Here is a 26,470-nt window from a genome sequence, read left to right as displayed (position 1 = left end):
ACAGTTTCTTTCTAAATTAGTATGTTAGTTATTTACTCACTAGTCCTTTCCTTATTTCTTCCTTCCATCTTTCCTTCCTCTCTCCTTTCTTCCTTTCTTTCTTAACTCTGAATGTCATATATGAATGTAAATGTCAAAAGGCAAGGATCCTGATAATACTGCAAAGTCTAGAAATGTTTAGGAACAGTGAATAGACAAAAAAAACTTTGGAGGCAGACACTTGACCTTATGCTTATAATATACGGCCCATCTTCTCAGCTCTTGAGCTTTCTGAATTGCACCAGCTTGTACCAGATGACGCAGACTTCAAGATTCTACTCACTCATTCCCTCTAGTTCCCATAAGAAATAAAGGGCTTTGACTTTGGTTCCAACAAACATAACAAGACATTACCATGCCTCACACTAGGTCAAATGAATCTAAAAATATACATACATGCACACCACACACATACACACACACACACACACATTCACAAACACACACATGCACAAACACATTTTAAACAGATAGTCAATTGGTGAACACCCCAAATCAGGGATATCACACATTTCTAGTCTTACTTTGCTTTATGACTGGCAGCTTGCCTATAACATGAGTCTCTACTTGGGAATATTTTTTAAGACATATGACATGAAATTAGTTGTTTCTGAATAAATCAATCAAACAAGATTGTTGAAGGTAGAGTCAATAAAGGAAAAAATGATGCCACCAATACAGATATGACCACTGAAGTAAAGCAGATGATGTTTAAGTAAATATATGGTGTCATCTTATCTATATAATTGTACTACACTAGTTCTCCACTATAGTTTAGCTCTGTTCAATGTTAATAAATTAATCACTACATAAATAAAGTATGAGATATGCAAGAAGTTGAAAATGCCGATGCATGGCCGCATTCTTCCACAACCCAGGACAGTTTTACTAAAAACACAAATAGAACTTAAATTTTAAAATTTTAGTCTATTTTATTAAGAGAAGTCTCTCTCCATTATCAACAGGACAATTTTCTTCCCTCTTAGTGAAGTTTTACAAACCTCTTGGTTGAACCATTGTAAAGATCTTTTGGTATGCTCTCTTCTATTTGAAATATCTCTTGCTTGAAATTAAATTCAGTCCTAAAATAGCAACTAAATCATCTCCTAGCCACTTCCCATTAGTAACAGCAAACTCCAAAGATAAGTAAAACAGCCTTCATGGGTCTGGAAAAAGAACCCTATGGATGATTTAAACATAAGAGTTGGCTACTTGTTGAGAAACAGTGCATGCACTTTTGTAAATATTAATACCAGAAAGAAATGAAATCTGAAAAAAGGTGAAATCATTATTCTGCATAGACTAAATCTAAGCAGAGTTCAGATTTTGTCATTCAACATTATGTCTTGCAGGGCTGTATAAACACTTAGCTCATTAACATTGACTTAATTCTCCCTAAAGTACAAGTAGATTCTGGAGAATGTAGATAGTGTAAATGAGCTCTCTCGGTGCTAAAGTTTAGAAACACTCATTCTTCAAAGAAGGTGAAGTCTAATGCATGAGATAAATTCCCTCATCTGTTGTCTTGATTGACAGGTACATTTGGTTGGTTGTTTGGGGGAAGGGAAGAGGAATGGGTCCCAACTCACAAGGAAGGGCCCTCGGGTAAAAGGCTATTTCATATAATTGCCCACAAATGTCTTCTATTGTCACAAAGTCTCAGTGTTTGCAGATATTAACAAATGCTCTTCTCTCAGCCTCAATACAGTTATTCTTTAAATACAGTTCCATTTCCTTGGTAAAGCCTCTTTTGAGGTGTTAAATTTAGCACTGCCAATCAGAAGAACAGGTGGTCTGTGACACTACCAAATAGGTCCCTCTCCCATCATGCTTTCCGAAGACAGCCAATCACCCAGGGCCCTGCCCTAAGGATGTGGGGCTGTCAGCAGATCTGGTAAATAAAAGGGCTGAGCCCAGCCCTGGCTCTTGAGCAGTCGTGCATTCCCAGCCTCGCCTCGGGTGTAGGGATTGCATAGAAAAACAAAACTGCACAGTCTTGACTGTGTAGTTTTGTTTTTAAGTTTAGAGGCTCACCGATTCATGTCGGAGATGGTCAAGAAAACCAACTCTAGATAGGACGTCGTTTCAGAAGCAACCTTGGGCTTAGTCCCACCCTTTTTGGGCACTCTTGAGAAATCAGGTGAGCGGCATCTTTACTTTTTTTTTTTTTTAACAGTAGAGTCCCTTCTTTATTGATTTCTAGTTCCCAATTAGAACTTTTGTTCTAATGTATGGTACTTGCAGATGCAGAGGTGTTTGCCTAACTACTTGTCGCTGTTACCGATCTGTTATTCGAATTATTTGAACTTTAATTAGTTGAATTCATTTTCTTTAAAATGTCCAGTGCTGTAGCGTATCAGCACTGTCGATGATTCAAATTGTTTAAATCCACCTAATACTCTAAAAGTGTTAAAGTTGAGGTCAGAAATGGTGATAGAAGTGTTTGTTTCTGTTATAGAGTCTTTGTCTGTTGAGAATGTTCAAGGTTATATTACTCAGTGAAAAAGTGAGACACACCAAGAATAGCTCTGATAAAATGCATGTGGTATCAGCTACACCCTGATGACTTTTTAAGGGAATCAACTGCTGAGGTATCAGTTGCGGGGCAGTGACAAAACACTTGCCTCCTGTCAGTCAACATCCAAGAGTTTATTTTGGGAGCATGACATTTTAGATGCATACCTTCAGCCCTAATTACACAAAGGCCTTTGAAGAGCAAGTGCTAAAGCAACAAAAGTTTCCTATTCAATGGGAATAAAAGACCAATTTAGACAAGACAATTGTGGTATATTTAGAAATTGGGGGGGAATGCTATATAATTGTTCTAGAAAAGACTCAGAATCTCATGTATTTTAATTCAGTTCATAAGCAAATTATATGATACACTCTAAATGTTGGTGTTAAGGGTAAGGAACAGTATTTTAGAGACTTTTAATATCTAAATACTTTTTGACTTCCCATCTTCCTGGATTTAGATTACTAATTATAAATGCCTGTAAATACATTGGTATATAATACATAAGTGGTGTAAAAGAATACAGCTATTTTTAGAAGGTGCACTAGGTTGTAAACAGAGGAAGTTAGGCACAAAAAGTTATTTGTCCTCAACGTAATATGCCATATGGAGCTCTTGGCAAAGGATTCACAAAAACTTTTAGATATGATTTGAATTTTCCAATGTAAATTTTATTGGCCCAGAATTCTGGTTTCATTTTCTTTGAACTAAGGAAGGAAAAGTTACAATAAGGTACAGAATTATTACTAAAAAAATTATTGTTCCATAAAGTTTTAGTGAGCAGGAAATTTTGTGAAAAACAGTAATGAAGTAACTGACAACTGAATGGTAAGGTATTGATGCATCAGAAAATTCTTCACATAACCTCTCTGGAACTGATGGACAAAGTACTTTCTTCCACTAACAAGGACTTACCTGCAAATTTCATGTTCATTTCTTTGGTTTTGAATATTTGTGTTAAGAAAGCACGGCGCTTTTAACTCCTTTTCTATTTCACATCAGCGTTTCATTTTTCAGGTTTGTACCTTGTTCCTAATAAGTGCTCAAGTCAGTAGTTTTTTTTCAAATCTCTATAAAAGTTGGCCTACTCACGTGAGTTTAAATGTTCCTATTCAGTTCAACTGTAGCAACATTTATTGAGCAGTTACAATATGAAGAAATATTAGAAATGGACTGCACCCTATGCTGTCTGTGAAAGGTTTGCCTAGTCACCAAGGCTTTCCAGAACTTTCCAAGTAAGGAAAGAATTGCAAGTTCAAGTTTTTAGTGTTGGTGACTATTTTAAGTAGCCACCAAGGTTGCCTAAAGTAATACTGCCTGAAATTATGTCAGTTTTATACAGGTAGATATACATGTCAGTGTTATACATGTAGATATACATGACAGATACTGAGAGGAAGGAATTTTTGTTTAATGATTGTCTCTCAACTATTGAACTCATGCACGGATTCATTCTATTCTTTCCTCATGTCTTTTATTGTTCTTCTCTACCCCCACGCAGTCTAGCTTTCCCTATTCCTGTTGCTCACCTAGGTGTCCCATCTTTGGTAAGACTGAATTTCCCTCTTTGACCACTAGAGGACACTCCTTGCTCTGCTCGCCTACATTTTTTCCTGTTTCTCTTTAGACTTCTCACTCTGTTAGACTTCAGGTCAATTCAGAGGCCCGTGTTCAAATTCAAGCCACAAAGGAGAAGGCCTACCCATCACTCTAGGCCCACAGATGACCTAAGGAGCAGTCTCTGAAAATGTGTGTCTCTGCCATCTACAAAGGAGCTCCAGAGTAGCCCTTAGCTGTGACATTCTAATTTATTTTCTGTTCCTTTTCAGAGTGCCTAAAAAGATGACCACTCAAGCACCGACGTTTAAGCAGCCGTTACAAAGCGTTGTGGTACTGGAGGGTAGTACCGCAACCTTTGAGGCTCACATTAGTGGTAAGCCTACACCTTCACACTTTCCTTTGGTCCGTCTCCTCCCCAATGCCTTAACTTGGCTGTATGACTCGACGCCAAGCTTAATCCCTCTTTTCACTTTGTAAAATTGGTCCAACCGCATGGAAGGGCCATTATAAAGGTATACCATTCACAGAGTACTGACAAAATCTGACAATACAATGGCTAGAAAATGTTTTATTCATATTTATAATTCCACAGAGCAAAATAATTAGCATTGGATTAAAATTGCTGTCAGAAGCCAGCAGCTAAGTATGACCAAATTTGGTCATTCTATATTTGGGTTCAGCTGCAGAGCCGGACTGAAAGCCAAGTACTGAAGCCCAGTAGGGGGCCAGCCATGGAGCTGCAGGGCAAGTAGCCTGGGGCGGACCGCTCTGTGCCAGACAATGGGAAATAACAATGCACTGGACTTGATAACAAGCAGAAACTTTCAGTGTTGAGCTAACTCCTTATTATGTTATTCTTGTATTTTCAATCTTTATTAAGTGTTTCAAGTGAATTAAAAGATTTTCCAATCTTTTGTAAACGAAAACAAAAAATAATATATGACACCCTCGTCTGTGTATTAAAGAGAAACAAACATTGACTTTAGAATTTTATTTAAAAGACGGTTCTTCTGGTCCTTTCCCCCTTTTCCTTCTTTAGTGCTCATTTTAGAGGTGGTTCCAAAAAAATATGCATGATTTCTGGGACTTACGATCTTCTGAAAAAAAAAAAAATGAGGGTAATCTACAAACTCTTATTTAATCAATATTGTCTGCGGTATCATAATTGGTCATATAAAATTATGTGGACTAATTAAAAATCAAGCTTGAGGTACCTCCATGGTGCACTATCCTTCTTTTATATATTTTGGCTTATAATAAAGATATAAAATCACGTCTTTTTTTCCTTTCTCTTTCCTTTCAGTTTTCTATTTTATGTAGCAATCTTATTCCTAACCGGGTAAGACCTTTACATTGCACAAATATCCTCTAGTCATTCTTCATTTGCCGTTGTGTATGCATATAGAGACCAACTCCATTCTTCCCATGCATGATAGACTCTGACTTTACAATAATACACTTATTTATCTTGTAATGCTCAGTAACTTTGGAACTGAGCTGAACACAATTGGCTTCAGTGGGAATTTTGCCTGTTTGTGAAGTTAGTAGGATCTTGCTTCTCCATAGCATCTTATTCCTTCACAGTCCGTGCTAATAAATTCTCAGGAAAGCAACACCGAAGATATTTGATATTCATGAATTAGTCAATAAACTATTCACTTGGCCACGGTGGGAGATTGGTTCACGTGAGGACAAGAAAACAAATGTTCTCTTGGTTTTCTCCACCTCGCAGTTTAATATAAAATAAAATAAACCATGCTCTGAATTTGCCCCATGCCTTCTGAATGTACAGAATGTTACTATCCTTAAAATATCAAACCACATGTGTGTGGTTCTTAGCTCCACAGTTTGTGGCAATTGAAGAGAATTTGGCTTCTCTAACTGCAACTCCAATTATACATGTTGTTCTGTAAGACTAGGTTTGGCTTTGTGTCTATTACATGAGAACCCACCTCTCTATCTGCTCTTTGGCATTTTTTGCTGATTACACATTTGAAAGGCAGGAGAGTTCAAGGAGACCGTGTCCCTGCAACCACAGAGGGCAGACCCGGTGGGCTTGCCCTCTTATGCTTGCGAGGCAGTGCTTTCAGACCCTTTGCTGCTTTCGCTCCTTGTTTGTTTCTGAGGAGGACAACAGTCACTTTTTATTTCAAAGTTTCCTTGGCTCTGCACTTCTATAAATCCCTTTCTTTTTTTTTTTTTAAATTGTTTTTAATGTTTTATTTATTTCTAGGAGAGAGAGACAGCTTGAGCAGGGGAGGGTCAGAGAGAGAGGGAGTCACAGACTGAAACAGGCTCCAGGCTCTGAGCTGGCAGTCAGCACAGAGCCCGACGCGGGGCTCGAACCCAGGAACCGCGAGATCATGACCTAAGCGAAAGTCGGACGCTTAACCGACTAAGCCACCCAGGCGCCCCTATAAATCCCTTTCTTGACTTTAATGGCGTCCATTAAACTGCATCAGGGAGAAGCTGGGGCAGGAGGGCAGGAGGTAGAAATTCTAATGCTCCATGTGCCTCTGCTGGCTGAGGGACCTTGGAAAAATCATTGAGCCTCTTTTGGTCTCAGTCTCCTTTCCTATTAAATGAAGGTATTGACCTCTGCGTGAACCCAGAGACCTCCCTTGTTGTCTGCACGTTGACCCTTTCGTTGTGTGGCTGTCAGGTTTTCCTTATCATTAAATGGCCTTCCAATCTGGAGAGCTCATACCCTTAGGACAAGACGGTGAACAGAGCAGCACAGAGCAGAGGACTTTGCAGGGCTCCATTCCAATGTAAAGATGAATTGTGTTTCTGCTCTAGGTTTCCCAGTTCCTGAGGTGAGCTGGTTTAGGGATGGCCAGGCAATTTCCACTTCCACTCTACCCGGCGTGCAGATCTCCTTTAGCGATGGCCGCGCTAGATTGACGATCCCCGCCGTGACTAAAGCCAACAGTGGAAGATATTCCCTGAAAGCCACCAATGGATCTGGACAAGCGACTAGTACTGCTGAGCTTCTCGTGACAGGTAGGCTGGAGGGGACATGCCTGTCCTCTGCCCTGCCCCCAGGGCCTCTCCAGCACCTGGGAAAGGAGGTCCAGAAAGAGCTATTAACGGAGAAGTAGATGTGGCTAAAATCTAGAAAGGGGCCCCCTGGAGGCTCAATTGATAGCAAAGTTGTTTGCCATGTAGAATTTAATTTTCCTCTCAAAATACATCACAAACGTGGCTGAGAACATTTCCTCTACTCAAGAGTATATTAAGGGAATATTAAAAACCATGTTTCTGAACAAGTGGAAAGGCTTAAAGCCTTGTTTACAAGCCTACTTAGGAAACGGGTACATCACCAAGAACTTACGCTTTAACAAGCTCCTAGAGGATACTGATGCAAGTCTTCACAGACCACCCATTTAAGAAAACTGCTCTCATCTATGAAGTTCAATAATTCTTCACTTACTTTCCATTTCTAACAATAGTACACAGTAGACATTACACAGTAAAAGGCAAATGCATGACATGGTTTCCTTAGAAAAGTTACTACTAATTTTCGTGGCCTATGTCATTTTCCCCCATCCTTTACTTCTGGGTAAGACATTAATACACAAAACATTGCACTACTTTACATACTAGAAACAGTATCTGCATAACCAGCTACAGAACATTATATATGATTATCCAATAAGCACCAGCACGTTCAAGTACAGGACTGTTATAGATCTAAACACAAGGCGCATCAGGGAACATCGCGTGTGAACTTTAACATATCTGGAAAATTCAGAAATGGAAAATGCACAGGGGCGACAAATTGTTTACTACTCAAAAACCTGTCAAAACTAATCCCATTCTCTCTTCACATTCCTAAAAATTTCTTTCAATGTAATCAACCAAATAATCCCCTTTCTGTAGCATAACTAACATTAAGTCATGTCACTGTGTAGATTAACATTTTAAATGCAAGTAAATATTTGGGTTACTTGAATACTGATCAATTTGGAGATAATTTAGGATTTTTAACGCTAAATTAAAATTTAATGACTCTATAAGTCACAGGTACTTATCAATCCAGCCATTGTATTCATTTTAATTTAACTTAACTGAAATATGCAAAATTATCTTAACATGTTAATATAGTGCTAGGTGTGAAGTTGGGAGGAAGTGTCTAAAAGATGCTCTAATAATGTTATATAACAAGATCAAAGCTTTTTCTTAAAACAAACAAACAAAAAAACCTGTGGTGGCCTAGAACTGCCAAACGGAACAAAGCAAATACAATAAAATAAGATGGTGGGATTGCCTTCTGCCATCTTCTGGCTCCTTTTTTGCTGTCATATGCATGAACTGGGCTCAAGGACAGTCAAGGTTGTTTGGTCCAGAGAGTCATCGCCTCATTTTGGAAATGGAGCTGTGACTGTTTAAGGATGACATGTCGGGAGTACCCCGGCTCACAGTCCTGATTTCCCTCCCTTCCCCCTGCAGCCGAGACAGCACCACCCAACTTTGTTCAACGACTGCAGAGCATGACCGTGAGACAAGGAAGCCAAGTGCGACTCCAAGTGAGAGTGACTGGAATCCCTACACCTGTGGTGAAGTTCTACCGGGACGGAGCCGAAATCCAGAGCTCCCTTGATTTTCAAATTTCACAAGAAGGCGACCTCTACAGCTTACTGATTGCGGAAGCATACCCCGAAGACTCCGGGACCTATTCAGTAAATGCCACCAATAGCGTTGGAAGGGCTACTTCGACTGCCGAATTGCTGGTTCAAGGTAAGTGCGGGAGGATGAGTACCAGGGAGAGGGAGGACTGATCTAGGAGGGACTGGAGCCCGAGGCCCTCGTGCATCCCCTGGGAGGGCTTGGGGAACCTGCGAGCTGAAACCAAAGCAGGCTTTTCAACAAGCATGAAACGTCTCTGAGATTCCAAGCAGAAGCTCACAATCATTGAAGCAATCCGTGCTTAGTAAGCCCATTAGAAACTAGAAAGGCTTTCAACTGAGTCATCTGTGTTTTCAAATTATTGACCAATAATGGATTTGAAAAAAAAACGGTTCTAAGTCAATTCTTATCTAATAATGAACATATTGTATGTTAAAACCTAATTTATATTAATGCAAAGTCCAAAACTTTATGCATTTTTCTCCATCGAGATACGTAGAAAAATTTATTGACTTCGTAGTCAGAATTAACATAATCTTTTTAGAAATGGGTCTCCCTGCCTCACTCCTAAACATCTGTCTTTCCCTCCTGGCAGGTGAAGAAGTAGTACCTGCTAAAAAGACAAAGACAATTGTTTCGACTGCTCAGATTTCAGAAACAAGACAAACCCGAATTGAAAAGGTAGTTTTCTCTACTATCAGTTATCAAACCGATTTCAGATTGTTGCTTCACCAACTATTCCTCCTCAACATGGGCTTTGTTTTCACCTTTTACAGAAGATTGAAGCCCACTTTGATGCCAGATCAATTGCAACAGTTGAGATGGTCATAGATGGTGCCGCTGGGCAACAGCTGCCACATAAAACACCTCCCAGGATACCCCCTAAGCCAAAGTCAAGGTCTCCCACACCACCGTCCATTGCTGCCAAAGCACAGTTGGCTCGACAGCAGTCCCCATCGCCGATCAGACACTCCCCGTCCCCAGTCAGACACGTGCGGGCACCAACCCCGTCTCCAGTCAGGTAAGGCCTTTCACAGGAGAGCAAGTCACTATGTCTTTTTGAATTACATTTCATCCAATAAGAAGAGAAATAGAAGGAAGCAATAAAAAATGTAGCACGTGATAAAGGAGGTAAGCCTAAAGGTACTGAATACGATTTTCGCAAATCCTCACTGTCCACAGGTAGAGTTTATAAAGTCCACTTCTGAATTCCTATTTGTATTACGTTTAACAAATATCTGCTTTAGGGGCCAAGAGAAAGCAGCGAAATAAAAAGAACACAGAATTTAGGATTGGAAGCCTGATGTTCAATCGACCTGATCACTTGCTAACAATGGGACTTTGGGAAATAACTGGAACAAGAAAACAGTCACTACTATATATTGACCACTTTCTCTTGATCAGACATTCAATTGGCATTCTATATAATCTCATTGAAAGTCATAGCAACCTCTAAGAATTACCATTCCTAATTTTATAGATAGGTAAATTGAGTGGAGCTAAAGAAGTTAAATAATTTGCTTGCGGTCTTAGCCATACCATTTGTAAATTAAAGAAAATCACAGTAAGAATCATCTCAAGGGGTGTTGTGAAGATCCAGTGAGATAATTAAAGGTACCCTGTAAATAGAAAATAATTATACAAATGTTCTTATGCTCGGATATTAAGTCTTCTAAATATTTTGCATATGTTTGTCATTTTATGTAGAAAATAAAATGGGTTTCTATGCTTAGTTAGTATGGAGGTATTTTATAAAGTGAGCGTGTATCATCGGGGCTCAGAAATCATATAATCAAGTGTAAATTATCCATAACAAGTTTGAAACTTTGGAATTTGGCTTAAGCTGCTGAAGTTTTTAATATGATGAACAGAAAAACATACACAATTTTGAGTGAATTAGAAAAGTGTTCTTAGTCAATTTATATGATTTAAAAAATTTTTTTTATGTTTATTTTATTTTGAGAGAGACAGGACACAAGCAGGGGAGGGGCAGAGAGAGAGGGAGAGAGAGAATCCCAAGCAGGCTCCCACCGTGAGATCATGACCTGAGCCAAAACTGAGGCAGACATTTAACTGACTGAGCCATCCAGGCGCCCCTATGATTGTTTTTAATGTAGAAAAAATTCCCCTGCCAAGAAAAATTTTAAAAGGAAAATAGATCGTTGATCTAAAAATATTCAAACTTTATGTAAGTTACTGAAATCAAAAAGTATGGTATTGGTCAGTGAATAGAAAACACATTAGGGAAGCAGAACAGAACATCTAGAAATAGATTCAAGTGTCTGGAAATTCCATTTTTAATCAAACTGACTTTTCAGGTCAGTGGGGGAAAGGATATTTTACTCGATAAAGAAAGCTGGCCTGATTAGCTATCCATTTGGAAGAAAACAAATATTAATCTCTACCTCACACAATGTACAAAACGAATCTCAGCCTGACTAAAAAGCTAAATTAAAAAATAAAAAACTAAAAAAAATGAGAGTATTTGGGAAAACATTTGTCAGAGAGAGCTTTTAAAAATAGATTTAGAGATTCAATTATATAAAAATAAAAATTTATGTATGACAAAAGTAAGGTCATTGCTAAACCAAACAGTGCATTGGTGAAAATATTTTAAAAGTGCCTCTTCCTCAACATACTTCATTGCTTCTGCCATAAAAGTATTATATCAAATATACAATAGCTACAATATGAATGGGACCAGCCAGAAACAGTGCATAACTTAAACAACTGTATATGTTAATGCTCAATAAGACCCCATATAGAAGTAAAATGCAAACAGTGGGCCTCGGGGGGACATGTTTGCAATACTTATGACAAAGGACTAAGTACCAAATGTATTAAAAAGCTTCTACAAATTATATTTTTAAGTTTATTTTGAGAGAAAGCGTGAGTGGGAAAGGGGCAGAAAGGGAGAGAGAGAATCCCCAGCAGACTCCACATTGAATGAGGACTCGACGTGGGGCTCAAACCCATGAACTCAGATCACGACCTGAGCCGAAGTCGGACACTTAACTGACTGAGCACCACCTCCCCCCAACAAATTAATTTTTAAGGGAAATAAATAAGCAACCCAAATGGGGAAACAATGAACAAAGACAAGCATTTCACACAAGAGACAATGTACATGTCCAATATACATGTGAAAAATGCTAGATATTTTCCAAATTTCATTATATTGGCCACATTGAAAATTAAAGGTACTGGCAAACACTAATATGAAGACTTTGAACAAAAAGCTCAGTTTTTAAAGACAGGTCTAGCTATCAAGTAAATAAAGTGTTCTGTCTCAGGCTAGCTCCGAGTTTGCACACCAGGAAATCACAAGACAGGCCAAATGTGAATATCTGGGGGAGGTAACAACCTCACTGTATTTTTAATCAAGGCCTAAGGGTCATTGAAAACTACAGAGCTTCCCTGATTCCATGGACCGTTTTGACGGTCTGTGCAGTTCTGGCAGTTCATTAATAACAATCCCCATTACTTGGTCCCTGAAATTTGCTTTAAAATAAGAAATAAAAATAGCAATTTGTGGAGAAAATAATGGTGATCCAAGATAGACTACTTCCTAAAACGCCTAATGGTTTAATCTTGATTTTTGTCGTAGAGTAAGGCAAACATATTTTGTTGAATAAGGTACATGTATCTAGCTGTGACCAGGTGATTATTTTTTATTGTAGGAGCAAAAATAAGCACTTTCCCATAATGACTCAAATTACATTGATTTTTCACAGTTATGGGCTTACCTGCAGCCTGCTGCTAATCACTCATGTCATGCTAATCATGTCTTTAACTCTTTTTGAAATAAGCCCACTTTGTGATGAACAGCGAGAGTAAGGTACAGGTTGAAACTCGGAAGTGCATGTCACTTTGCTTTTCATCAGTTGGTGTAGACGCTACATTATTCTAAACTGGTCTTTGTGATATTTCTAAGGCAGTCACTTTTAAAATAGAGACATGTTCCCCCAGGTTTCCCTTTAGTTGATTACAACTTCATTTACAAAATGTAAATTGATTTTCACCAAGAAAATCACCTTCTTCAAGAAAATGACTAAACACTTCCTCATGAAACTGGTTAATATTTTAGTGTACTATTAAGTTACTCTGTAATTTAGAGCAGATATTAACTGTATCTTCAACCTTAATTAGAATAGTCGTTTCATTTAGGATCAGTATAAATTAATGCCAGAGAGCATTTATAAACATTTTTCTATAGGTGGTAGTTATAATTCAATGATAAGGCAATACTGCCACCTACAGGGAAAAGATAAGAATTGATCAAGAATTAAATTCTGAAAACTATCTTAAAATTGTTGGCCAACCTATACCGTAGAATTATTGCTGTAGATCAGGGACTGTCTTTTTTTTGGCCACAAATGCCAGGATTTAGCACCTGGATTCTTCCAATGACGTTATTGCACTTTGTATATACACGAAAAGCAATGAAATCTATTTCAGAAGTACGTTATCAATTTAATTAGAATTAGAAAAACCTGTGGAATCCTCAGATTTCAAAATAGCCAGTTACCATAGTAGCTACACGGATATTAGAAGAAGTCCAGAGTCCAACAAAATGAGCACGAAGGTAAACACGTAGAAAATGAAGAAGAGCAGTTCACAACACCTTTTGACCAGAATGGCAGTTTTCAAAGTGCATTGCGCAGCCTATGCCCTAAAACGCTCTGTAAGTCGAGTACCAAGAAAGCTTCTTCTGGCCCGGAGCTTTACAAGGTCTGTGGGCATGTGAAAGCCATGAGAAATCTGCAGGGCAGGAAAAAAGATATACCTTATTTAGCCTAGAATTAATTGCACAAGCATTTTGATTACAGACACCTTTCTTTGTTCAACACCTGTCTACCATGCCCTCACCCACTAGAATTTGGAGTGCAAAGAAATTTAGAGTTATGATTGCTGTATTCACTGCGTCCTTTCTTTGGCTGTGTTTCAAGACCTTCTGCTGCTGTGACTTTTTTAAATGGTGAGAAGGTGGGGCAGGGCACAGAATTCTTTAACTTCGAATTCAGCCTGATTCTCTTAGGGAGTTACAGCAGATAAGATTAAGGCTTACTGAGATTCAACACACATTACTTTCAATCAAGTACATTCTCTGCCTCTGAATAGGTTATTGAGGCACAGGTTTTTAAACTCTGCCTTAAGTACTTCCAGATTTTCCTTCCATTATTCAAATCTGATGACCCCGGTAAGACCGCGTGCTTGGTCTTACCATGCTTGACCTCTGCCCTTGGGTTTTCAGGTCCGTGTCTCCAGCGGGGAGGATCTCCACGTCTCCCATCAGATCTGTTAAGTCTCCATTACTCATCCGGAAGACTCCGACACCAGGCATGGCCCCAGGCCCCGAAGTGCCTCCCCCTTGGAAACAAGAGGGCTATGTGGCCTCATCTGAGGCTGAGATGAGAGAGACCACGGTGACGAGATCAGAACAGATCCGAACAGAAGAGAGATGGGAAGGGAGATACGGGATCCAGGAGCAAGTGACTATCAGCGGAGGAGCAGGGGCTGCCGCCAGCGTGTCGGCCAGTGCTGCCTTCGCGGCAGGGGCTGTGGCTACCGGTGCTGCAGAGGTACTGTCAGAGCTGTCTTGTTTCCTTTGTCTTCCTCTCACAGCTGCTTTCTCCAACCAGAGGCCTGCCGTGAAACTCTGTCTCTATAGGTTGGAGGGGAAGTGCATATGCACATAGGAACATAATGGAAACTGAAGACCAAATTTGGCTCATGCTTTGTGAAATCATTTTTAATTGGGGCAAAGGTTCTAATCTGCGAGGTTTAATGACACATGCCCTATCTCTCTTGGCAACGACAAATGCTTATCCCGCGAATGCTTTACCGGAGCAGCTCATTTCCATTGCACTTTTTTTGTATTCGCTGCTGGGCGTGTCGTTTTAAAAAGGGACTTGGTCATTTCCAATCCAGGTGAAACAAGAAACTGACAAGAGTGCGGCTGTTGCGACCGTTGTTGCTGCTGTTGATATGGCCAGAGTGAGAGAACCAGTCATCAGCGCTGTAGAGCAGACTGCTCAGAGGACAACCACGACTGCCATGCACATCCAACCTGCTCAAGAACAGGTATGCCTGTGGCCAGCCAGAATGAGCTTTGCATGTAGCCATCCCATGGCAAACCAGCGCTCCAGTCGTTCGGGGGACAGCCCTGAGCCCAATGTGGCCCAGGCTTCTAGGACTTTCTGAGTAACAGGTGTTCAAGAGAGAAGTATCTGAGGTACCTGGTCTGTGTCCGGCAGGTAGACACACAGGAGTTAATGATCAGAAAGTCAGTACAGGAGGCCAGAGAAAGAATTCAAAGTATCAAAGTGGTCCTGGGTCAAGACCGGCAAAGTGTGGCCCAAAAAGTCAGCCAAACAAAGAGGAGTGTGTGTGCATTCGTTACTCTAGTTCTAGACGGGTCAGTCCAGAGCTCAGCTGCTCTAAGAGCCAGGCACAGAATCCACTCTTGCAGGGCAAACATTACCTTTCTCTAAGCCTCCCCAAGGGACCTTTGCTTTTACTTTACTCAAAACAAATGTGGGAAACTAATCTGACAATAAACTATTTGTAAAAAAAATAAAAAATAAAAAAAATAAAATATAAAAACTAAAAAACAAAAAACAAATGTGACACTTGATTCATGGCTGAAAAGTGTTATAAATCCAGGATAATTTCCCACCTCCTATTTGAATAGACTTATTTTCTAGTTTAAAGTCATTCTAGCTTTCCTCCTTATCCTCTCCTGTGCAATATTTATGTCTTTATCCTGATTTATTATTGTAACTTTTTATATAAAGTGCATGAAACTATTTCCTTCCTTTCCCCTCTGAAACTCAGATAAAAAAGGAGGCAGAGAAGAAGACTGCTGTAACTAAAGTAGTAGTGGCCGCCGATAAAGCCAAGGAGCAAGAATTAAAATCAAGAACCAGAGAAGTAATTACGACAAAACAAGAGCAGGTGCACGTAACTCATGAACAGGTGAAAATATGTTTTGTTTTGTTTTTATAGATTGGTTGGGCTTTTGGCCATTGGAGCCAGTTGTTGGCTGGATGGTTTGAGAAGATGAACTTTTTTTTCTTTTAAAATTTATTCATTTATTTTGAGAGAGAGGGAGAGAGAGAAAAACAGGAAGGCAGATAGAGAATCCCAAGCAGCTTCCATATTGTCAGCACAGAGCTCCATGTGGGGCTCAGACTCATGAATTGTGAGATCATGACGCAAGCTGAAATCAAGCATCGGACGTTTAACCAACTGAGCCACACGCGCACCCTGAGAAGCTGAACTTTCAAGTCTCTTAATCCCTGAGATCCTGAATGTCAGGGATGAGGTCTGAGAATGGCAAAGAGGCAAATGGGGAAAACTGCTTCCCTCGCCACCCCCCCCCCCCAAACACACACCTTAGGCATCCAGATCCAAACAGCCTCCTTCAAAGGGTTAAGGATTTGGAAGACATCTCGCCTGGAATGTGTATAAGACTCTCTCCATAATGGCTCGGCTTTAGAAAAGTGAGTCTTGATACATTCCAAACCATCATAATTAGGAAGGTTTTCAAAGCAAAAATAGCATATAAATACAGATTGTAGATTGTCCATACTTGATTTCTCATATACAAAATAAAAGGGTCAGACAAATCACTTCTAAGTCCTTTCATTCTAATATCCTTTGCTTTAAGATCACCTTTAGATGACAGAAGTGGCATATATCCATCCATTTGTAACAATGGTAAGCCTTTTCAAAGAAGATGGCAGCTCTCCAATTCAGTTAATGGGGTTGAAACCAACTTTTTTTCCCCCCTGAGCAGCATAAATTATGGTTTAGGCAGAGAAAGAGTGTTGTCCCATTAAGGAAAATGAGATGATTTATTTAGTGATCTCCCTAGAAAAAGATTTTACTTCTTTGTTCAAATTTCTGTTTTGTTATATTTAATAAACACTTTGTCACCTCCATGCGAGATCAGGAGACAGTAAGTGTTTGTTCTGATGGTTGATTTCAGATAAGAAAAGAAACCGAAAAAGCATTTGTACCCAAAGTAATAATTTCTACAACTAAAGCCAAAGAACAAGAAACGAGAGTAACTGGACAAATTACTACAAAGCAAGAACAAAAACAAGTAACTCAAGAAACAGTAAGTACGGTTTTGTAAATACATTGTAATTCACTGACAAGAACCCATTGCAGCCAGCTGCATGTGCCCTAGGACCAAAAACTCTGAATGAAGGCGTCCTGTGTGTGTATTTTCTTTTTGTTGTTTCTCTGTCTAGTGCTGAAACTCTTGTGTGATGGAAATTCTGTTTTCATTGAAGTTTTTCACTCAGTTGATCCATTGTGGGGAGATTATCTGTTAGAATAGTTTGGGGGCACATCTATGACATTTCTAGGGCATGTTTACTTACCTATTTGAAATGTTTTTGTTTTTGTTTTAAGAGAGAGAGAGTGCAAATGGGGAGGGACAGAGAGAGATGGGGACAGAGGATCTAAAGCAGGCTCTGTGCTAACAGCAGCAAGCCTGATGTGGATGCAGGGCTTGAACTCACGAACTGTGAGATCATGATCTGAGCCAAAGTCGGACACTTAACCAAGTGAGCCACCCAGGCTCCCCTCTGGTGCATATTTAAATGGAAGATATAGATATCACCCCAATCAAGTTACGCCCAAGTATGGTTTTTTAACGCATGGCCTGAGCCCTTAGTCGCTTAGGTTGTAAGAAATGTTACGTACACACCCACACCAGCCATGAACACTCCCAAGTTAATATCAATGGGGAGTGAGGAAATGCTGCACATCAGGGTCGGCTGGTACTTCTTCAAGAAAATGCCTCGAAGCGTTTGCTGCTTCTGTGCCATAGAGCCGCGTGAGGTCAACCTGTGTCACCAAAATCCACTTCTCTTCCATGTGTGTCATCAAACCTTAATGTGTCAGGAAAGAAATATCTATTTATAATTCTTTCATGTTCAGGGGGGTGCCTGCACTCCCCTATCTTGATCTTAAGTTCTTTGCTGATCCCAGAGCTCCTTTTTAAAAAGGTCTAGCTGAGAACACTGTACACACTTCGAGACTGGCCAGAGGCTACTGAATGAATTGCCATCTCCTTATAGTGAGTGAGAGACTTTGAATGCCCAAGAATCCTACCTGGCATAATCAAGAGCATAGAAATCTCTGCTGCCATTGCAATCCCAGTTACTGGCAAGTTCAGGTTTTCCAGCCATTTGCCAGTGGCCACTCACTGGGTGTCCTAATGTGTCAACATGTCTCAGAGATGAGACCTTTTCCGTTTCTAGGACCATCTGCTAAGGAGCAGGTGGGCAGAAAAGAAGCCTGTTTTTCAGGAAAACAAAAGTCTGTGTTTTAAACCATTAAGTGTTGGCCCCTAAAATGGAAATGTGAGTCTTTCTCACCACTAAACGTTTTGTACTCTGCTGAATATTGTGAGGGTATCTTGCCATTTCTTTTGTGCCTGTTGAAACTCAAACCTTTATTTTACTCTGAAAATCAGATAAAACAGAAAGCTGTGACAGCTGCTGCATCCATGGTGGTAGTTGCCACCACAGAGCCCACAAAACTAGAAACACTCCTGGGAGCTCAAGAAGAAATTACCACACAACATGATCAAATGCACATAACTCACGAACAGGTGATGACTTCCTGCTGGTGTGAAATTCACTCTTCATCACTTCATGTGCAGGCTGCCTCCATTTTCATTATGGGTCTCAATCATCACTTTTTCACCCCATCTTTTTATAACTCAGATAGAAAACACCCTCAGAATCTCTCACGAACCCTTTGCCACCTCTCCTGCTTTCACCGCCACTTTTCATTCCTAACTTTCCAACTTTCATTGGGTTGTTACTAACATGCTATGACAATTCACTTGAATATCTTCCTGTTGACATAGATTCCAGTTTTCAAGTCAATTGATAAAATGCAAAAGTATGTGTTGCTTATGGCTCTACCGGAATTTCCCATGGATTATAGTAAGACAAATGTGGGAAAGAGAAACACATCCTTTATTCTCTTGTTGCTGATCCCATGTTTTTCTTCAAGACTGCACTCATTTTGATATTGTTATGTAATAAAACCGTATGGAGGACCAAAGTAACTCACATGATATGTTTAAGCATGATTATAATGTCCGGGAACAGGAAGAAATTTGCTTCCTTCTCAGTTTTGACGTCAGTTTCTTTTATTAGAGGCTGTATGATATTTAATGATCATTTTCTCACCTTTCTTTTTATCATATGACCAGATAATGAAAGAAACTAGGAAAACAGTGGTGCCTAAAGTCATAGTTGCCAAACCCAAAATCAAAGAACACGATGTAGTGTCAAGAACTAGAGAAGGCATCACTACCAAAAGAGAACAAGTTGAAATAACTCAGGAAAAGGTGAATACAGACATTTGAGATGGGAAAAAGTCATCTTTAAACTAATTTCTAGTAAACCATTAACTATGATGTGCTATGAATTATTAGTCTGTATTTTCCTTTCTGAATCCCAGACTAAAAGCAAAATGGTAAATGTGTGACTGCTTACCATTAATTTTATCTGCACATTTGATTTTCATCCATCTGTAACATTTATAACTCATTTTATTCCACCATTATTCTTTGCATGAAGATTAGCATTTTCAGCCTGATTTTTAAAAAGCAATATATAGTATCATTTGGAGATTTTTTTGTTTTTAGTTAACATTTCTATGTTTTGTAATTCCCAGTCCATATATGCAAACATTGTCAAGTAACTTCTTTTGTGTCATTAACCCTTAGTAACTTCATCTTGCATCCCCACTAGGAGGGCGGGAAGGGTCGTACCATGTGTGTCTAAAGCCCTGTGCAATTGACACTTTGATTTTACTGTAATAATCAGATGAGAAAGGAAGCTGAGAAAACTGCCTTATCTACAATAGCAGTTGCTACTGCTAAAGCCCAAGAACAAGAAACAATACTGAGAACTAGAGAAGGAATGGCTACTAGACAAGAACAAATCCAAGTTACTCATGGAAAGGTGATGCTTGCTATTCAAGTGTGAAGTCCCCTCTTTGATAATACATTAATACCCAATCTCAAGAATTTCTTCTGTATGAGATACTATTAACTGAATTCATGGTTTAGATGATTAAACAATTGGAAACTAAGAAACCAAATTATTACTCTTAATATGACTACCTATTCCTCTCCCACTGATCTCCTCACTATTGTTTTCCTTTTATTATTATTATTATTAACATCTATAAGTTCTCTGGAAGTTGATTAAAATTGCATGCAGGCTGATTTTAAGGTACTTCGTGAATATTATATGAGTAAATGATGAATCTTACTTACTGTCATGAAGATGTGTGTTTTGAGGGGTCATGAATTCAATATATTACTTTGTAAAGTATGGACTTGTTTCACGAAATCACCCATCACTTTTTTTCAAGCGAAAGTTTATCTTTTTTCTTTCTGTAAATACCGGATCAGAAAATTATGGTGCCCGCCGTACTACTGCTAAAGCTAAATGAGAATGCAGTATTAAATCTGGGGAAGAAATCCTCCAACTAGAATACACATTAGCCATGAGAAACTTTATTTGTAGCATTTATTTGTAGTTATGAAATCTTTATGAATTAGCCAACTTCCTATGATTCTGTCATTTACCCCAAACAAGCTATTTACCTAATTTTATTCCTTATTGTCAAAATAGTATTTGGAAATGAGCAACTAAATTTCTTTAGTGTCATGGCTGAGTCCTATCCATGTTTCTCTCAGTGATGTTTTCTGTCTCTAGATCCTTGGGTTTTCTCCTAAGGCATGATTTAAGATCTACTGTCTAAACACTTACCAAAGTATGATATTGAATGGCATCTCAGCCTTTCAGAAATCTCATTGGTAACAGAAATTCTAATACATAACATACTTCATGAGTGATTATATTTAAATCTTTGTTCTGAGTCACATAACTTTGACTATCTTATTTTTGTTAAAAACTAGCTAAGAATGGAAGCTGAGAAAATATCTGTACCCAAAGTAGTAGTTACCACTGCAAAATCTACTGAACCAGCCACACTGCCAAGGACTAGAGAAGGATTTGCTATAAAACAAGAACAAGTCCATCTTTTTCATGAGGAGATGAAAACTGATGCTGTGGAGGTGAAAAGCATTGCTTCATCCCATTTTATCATCAGCACCCTTAACTTTTCATCCAGCATGAGTCATTGTGTTCCTACTATTCCATCTAATTGCTGAAGTGGTCAACAAATGTTACAGCTGATTAGACCCCATCCAGTTACTCCAGTGCAACAGTTAGCATTTCTAGTGGTGAAGAGCCAGACTCAGTAACACTCTCCTTTGCATCTCCTAAATTAGTTCTCAGCACTAAACTGGTCTGAATTGGGGTCTCCTACTCCAGTTTTTCTTCCCACTGGTATCCAAAAAGATGAGAGATATTAGAGTCCACTAAGAAATAAAAGTGGTATCAGCATCGAGGACACACCTGTGGTTGTCCACTAAACAACAGATATATATGGATTTCATATGTATTCACTCAGGAAAAAGTACATAGATGCTTTCCCAATTTAAAATCCCTTACCCATAATCAAGGTTCTTTTGGGGTTGTTTTTTGGTTTGTTTTTTTTTTTTTTTGCATGAGTTTTAAATTAAGAACAAGATTTGTATATTTGTACATTTTGGTTGACAAATTATCATTTCTTTGAGCCTGAGTTTTCTCATTGTTAAATAAAACTAAAACTCAACTAGATTACCTCGTAGACTGGTTGAAAGATTCAAATGAGATATAATATAAATGTAATCACTCTGCAAGCAAAATAATATAGTGTGTGTCTACACACACATATATAGAATGGCATATCAGACTTTATATGTATTAAAAGTGTATATATAGTTAAGATATATTACTGTATAGAATTACTACATTTACATTATATCTCATTTGAATCTTTAGTCTATGTAAAATATACATAATATATTAAATATGTTCTGTTATCTATCAAAGACATAATTTAAAACCTCTATAAAATTAAAATCAACTAATGGCTTATATGGTTTAAAAAAGAAGATCAGATGGACAAACTCACCTAAGCCTCGCGTATATTTTACAGTTTCTTCTAAGATGCAATGGTAAAGCGTAAATGGCATTTGCAATCCTTCAAGGCAGATTAGGCTGTTTGTGGCTTACTGGAAGGGAGGACTGAATGAAGCCCTTGATCACTAAAGGCGCAATTTCATCTTAGAAAAAAAACTCCTCATTTATATCCTAAATGATTGAGAGAATATTTTTAACAGATACATAGGTAGCATCCTTGAAGAACATTTCAGCTGTGATCTAGATTCTATTCACACCAGCAGAAAAGAAAACTGGACATTAATAAACCATTCCAGCATTACTTTTAAACAGCAGTGATGGACACAGTGAAGTGATTTTTAGGATATGCTATTTCCAAGCATTGCATAGACTCCTAATTTATAAGCCACACCAGCTAGTTTGCTTTCTTTAAAAGAGAAACACCTCTGCAGACTGTGTTTTCATTTATGTTAATCAGATTCATGGAAATGAGAAAACAACATTTCTGGTTTTTTCTGCACTTTAACACCCAGTCATAATGAAAGTAAATTGAACTTCACTGCAAAAGGTGGTTCTCTTGAATCCAAATATGATTAACACTTTCATTTTAATCACAATCTCATGTTTTTTAAGAAAGATATTTCCTAATAGATTAAAAATTCTTATCCCTAGGGAATCATAAGAAAATTAACATGCTCACTATGTTTCATGAGCTTTCACATTATCTCAGATTTGCGTGCAATTGTACAACTCTGTAGCACCTGATTTTTCTGGATGGGTCTATGATGGTTTTGAGTGTATTTTTATCATTGCTGTCTTTGCAACAACACTAGACTAAGTGATTGGCAGGATAATAAAAATAATCAATGAAGATAACCATCCCCAAAGTTCTGATTTCCCAAGTGCTAATTAACTGCCTCAGACAAAATCCTAGAAAAACTCAAAATCTCATTACTATTTTATATCCATACTGTCTTGTCCCATGTGGTGTCTGTGTGACTTAATGTCTTGTGTAATTAAACAGGTGTGTACAGAGTATATCCAACTAGATGTCTGTTACATTATAATAATCAGTGAAATAAGTTCCTAATTGCATCTGTGCGTTACATTTCTGGAGGCATTAACAGAGCCATGTAACACGGGTGCCATCTGCCTATCACACCTGTAGGCATTTGTTCTTAATGACTATCCTTAAAGAACATGTCTCAGCTTGACCTGGTATTACTGTGTATTAATCCTGGGAACCTTGTCTCCAGGTGGACGTTGGGAAAAAGGCAGAAGCTGTAGCAACAGTCGTTGCTGCAGTAGACCAGGCCCGGGTCAGAGAGCCCAGGGAGCCGGAGCACCCTAAAGAATCGTACGCTCAGCAGACCACTTTGGAGTATGGCTACAAAGAGCACATTTCTGCCACAAAGGTAGCTGAGCATCCCCAGCGTCCAGCCTCGGAGCCCCACGTTGTCCCTAAAGCAGTCAAGCCTAGAGTGATCCAAGCTCCTTCTGAGACTCATATCACAACTACTGATCAAATGGGAATGCACATTTCATCACAGGTGAGTCTGTACCCCTGGATTTTTACCCTGTTTATGGGAAAGCAAGCGTAACTGCCGAGGTCATCTGGTGGACAGTGGTGTCACTGAGTCTCATTTCAATGCAGATCAAGAAAACTACAGATCTAACAACTGAAAGATTAGTCCATGTGGATAAACGCCCCCGCACAGCAAGCCCTCACTTTACTGTTTCAAAAATTTCTATTCCGAAGACGGAGCATGGATATGAGGTAAGAAGTTAAAGAGAGTGACAAAGAACTGTCTGGCTCACAGGAAATAACTACCTAATGCGTGACGTACAGTATCTTTGGTGGCGGCCAGTGTGAGCCTCTTTTTTGGTGATGTCTGTTTGCATTCATAAGAGACTCTGAAGCCCCTGAGGTTTGGCTTCTGAAACTTGCCCAGCAGGGTGAGCGTAAGTAGCAGAGGTGGTTATCATATCCCTCTGAGAAGACACGAATCTGTATCGGCTTCTCTCTGTTTCACGTTCTGTAAAAGACGGTGCATTGTACAGTTTCGTTTTCCTTATGCTGAGAAACATTTCAAAGTAACTTAGCTGTGAATGTATATCAATAATAAAGTCAGACATTGAGAAATCCTATATTCAATATAACAGAGTCAGTCACTGAGAAATCATATATTCATGTACACAACATAATAAAATGGAGAGAGGCGGTATTGTGTGGCAGTTGGGGTGGATTGTGGAATCACACAGTCTTGGATTAGTGTCCTAGCTCTGCTCCTATTAGCTCTGCCGTCGGGACAAGTTAATGCATGTAAAAACGTTAGCAAGTTGACAGCACATAATAATCCTTAATATTAGTTATTGTTCCTCTTATGCACATCCAACATGTAGAATGCAAATCTTGTGTGTCTTCAAAGAACTGTAAAGTGGGGCGCCTGGGTGGTTCAGTCGGTTAAGCGTCCGACTTCAGCTCAGGTCATGATCTCACTGTTCGTGGGTTCGAGCCCTGCGTCGGGCTCTGTGCTAACAGCTAGCTCAGAGCCTGGAGCCCGTTTCAGATTCTGTACCTCCCTCCTTCTCCCTCTGACCCTCCCCTGCTTACACTCTCTCTCAGAAATAAATAAAAAACATTTAAAAAATATAAAAAGAAAAAAGAATTGTAAAGTATGTTTAACACCTATATTTGGAATAGCCCCGAATCCCTATTGAAATCAAATAACCATAGACAGTGACAGAATATAAAGAGTGAGATAGCCTTTAAAATATTTTCATAATGTCTCTGTGTTTACCTTCCACACAGATCTGAAGCTGAAACTTTATAATTTTAAACTATTTTAAAGTAGTTCTTGGGAAAAAAAAAATAAAGTAGTTCTTGGGAATTTACCAAATATTTTAATAATTGCCTGATTTTGAATTTCCCACGGTAGTGTTTGCAGGGTGGTTAAGTGAAAATTCATCACTGAGCTTTAGAAACTCCTCCGTCCCTTTATGATAAGAGCATAAAATAAGGAGCTCTAAATACAACTCTCTAAGAAAAATATTTTCAACTTTTTTAATGTGTATTTATTTTTGAGAGAGAGAGAGCATGGGGGGAGGGTGGGGTACGGGCAGAGAGATATGGAGACACAGAATCTGAAGCAGGTTCTAGGCTCTGAGCTGTCAGCACAGAGCCCCACCACAGGGCTCGAACTCACGAACTGTGAGATCATCACCTTAGCTGAAGTCAATTGCTTAACCCTATGAGCCACCCAGGTGCCCTAAGAAAGATATTTTCAAATGTATTGAGAATGAGAGCATTAAAATAACTGACAATATAGAAAATAGACTCTGACCCACCAAAGAGTTCTTGATAGTAGCCATGGACTTCTGAACCATGACACAGATCATTCTGTTTCCATTTAGGCATCGATAGCCGGTAGCGCTATCGCCACATTACAGAAAGAGTTGTCAGCCACGTCTTCTGCTCAGAAGATCACCAAGTCAGTAAAGGCACCCACTGTGAAGCCTGCTGAGACTAGAGTGAGAGCAGAACCCACCCCCTCTCCACAGTTCCCCTTCACTGACACGCCAGACACTTACAAGAGCCAAGCTGGCGTTGAAGTGAAAAAGGAGGTAGGGGTGAGCATCACTGGCGGCACAGTCCATGAAGAGCGCTACAAAGTACTGCATGAGCGCGAAACCAAGGTCAGTCACTGGATTGTACACTGTCTCTTGACCCCTTCCTATTGAGCAGGCGCACGGCCGGTTTGTGCCACAGAAGTCCTCAGACATCCTGCCTTCCTCCTTTACCATGCTCCAACTTAATTTTATTGAGTCTGGTGTGGGGCAGAGCTCTTTTTCCTCAAATTATTTTTATAATTTTGCATGTGCTAAGAGTTAATGGGATTGCCCCTTATGCCACAGACATTCTGTAACGTCCTTTGTAAAATTCATAGGTAACAGAAACAGCAAGAGTACCTGCACCTGTTGAAATTCCTGTTACTCCACCAACTTTGGTCTCGGTGAGTGACGAAATTGATTGCATTGGACCATATGCATATCTGGTTAGATAATTTTAATACACGCAAAGGTCAATTTTTTAAACTGGAAAATGGCATTAGTGAGTTCACAAATGCTAATTTTAAGATGACACACTATTTGGCAAGAAAAGAGGGAATTCTGTGTGGCAATGATCAGTCACATAGTCCACAGACTTAATGAGTTTCTGTTAGGCCTAAGGGATTGCTGGGAGTGTTATGGAGATATAAAGACCAATCTAGCCCTCTTTGAACTTTTAGCCTTACTGTTAAAGAAAAGTACATAAACAAGCAAAAATCTAGATGGTGATAAGCATCCCAATGGGGGAAGAATAGAGTACTTCCAGATGGGGCTAACATGAAAAGCTTGGTGAAGTGGCAGCATTTGCTGCTGAACATTTACGTCCCATTGGGATTTAAATACATGAGAGTAACAGAGGGTACAGAGTTGCCCCATTAAATGGCGTTAATATAGTTCTGCTTTATGATCTTGGAAACGCCTTACATTTATTTAAAGTTAGGAAATAACTTTTCAAAGGAGTCTCTTTATTAATATTTCTAGAGTCTTGGCCTTTAAAAAAATATTAGAATGTGCAAATTCTGACACTTGTTATAACTTATAGAGATGATTAATGGATATGTAC

The 26,470-nt window shown here is 39.1% G+C and overlaps 1 protein-coding gene across 6 annotated transcripts in view; it reads left to right on the top strand.

Annotated features, from left to right (window-relative positions):
• Positions 1-4,396: 4,396 nt before the first annotated feature.
• Positions 4,397-26,470, top strand: part of TTN (titin) — a 272,276-nt gene continuing 250,202 nt past the window's right edge. For 3 of the 6 annotated variants that reach the window (XM_077776371.1, XM_077776370.1, XM_077776375.1), the window contains exons 1-16: positions 4,397-4,487; positions 6,914-7,117; positions 8,567-8,854; positions 9,339-9,424; positions 9,520-9,764; positions 13,998-14,325; positions 14,675-14,827; positions 15,581-15,721; positions 16,737-16,868; positions 18,237-18,374; positions 18,987-19,124; positions 19,606-19,743; positions 23,055-23,348; positions 23,453-23,575; positions 25,213-25,494; positions 25,746-25,811. In XM_077776371.1, coding sequence (XP_077632497.1) covers positions 4,397-4,487; positions 6,914-7,117; positions 8,567-8,854; positions 9,339-9,424; positions 9,520-9,764; positions 13,998-14,325; positions 14,675-14,827; positions 15,581-15,721; positions 16,737-16,868; positions 18,237-18,374; positions 18,987-19,124; positions 19,606-19,743; positions 23,055-23,348; positions 23,453-23,575; positions 25,213-25,494; positions 25,746-25,811 — 2,847 coding nt within the window. The remainder of the gene's footprint in view (positions 4,488-6,913; positions 7,118-8,566; positions 8,855-9,338; positions 9,425-9,519; positions 9,765-13,997; positions 14,326-14,674; positions 14,828-15,580; positions 15,722-16,736; positions 16,869-18,236; positions 18,375-18,986; positions 19,125-19,605; positions 19,744-23,054; positions 23,349-23,452; positions 23,576-25,212; positions 25,495-25,745; positions 25,812-26,470) is intronic. The other 3 variants (XM_077776374.1, XM_077776372.1, XM_077776373.1) reach the window with 1 other exon arrangement.

This window comes from Crocuta crocuta, unplaced genomic scaffold, assembly GCF_008692635.1.
Source record: "Crocuta crocuta isolate KB4526 unplaced genomic scaffold, BGI_CrCroc_1.0 scaffold17, whole genome shotgun sequence".
NCBI classification, from domain to species: Eukaryota; Metazoa; Chordata; class Mammalia; order Carnivora; family Hyaenidae; genus Crocuta; species Crocuta crocuta.
The sequence above is the reverse complement of the archived record's forward strand: the minus strand, read 5'-3'. Positions and strand labels throughout refer to the sequence as shown.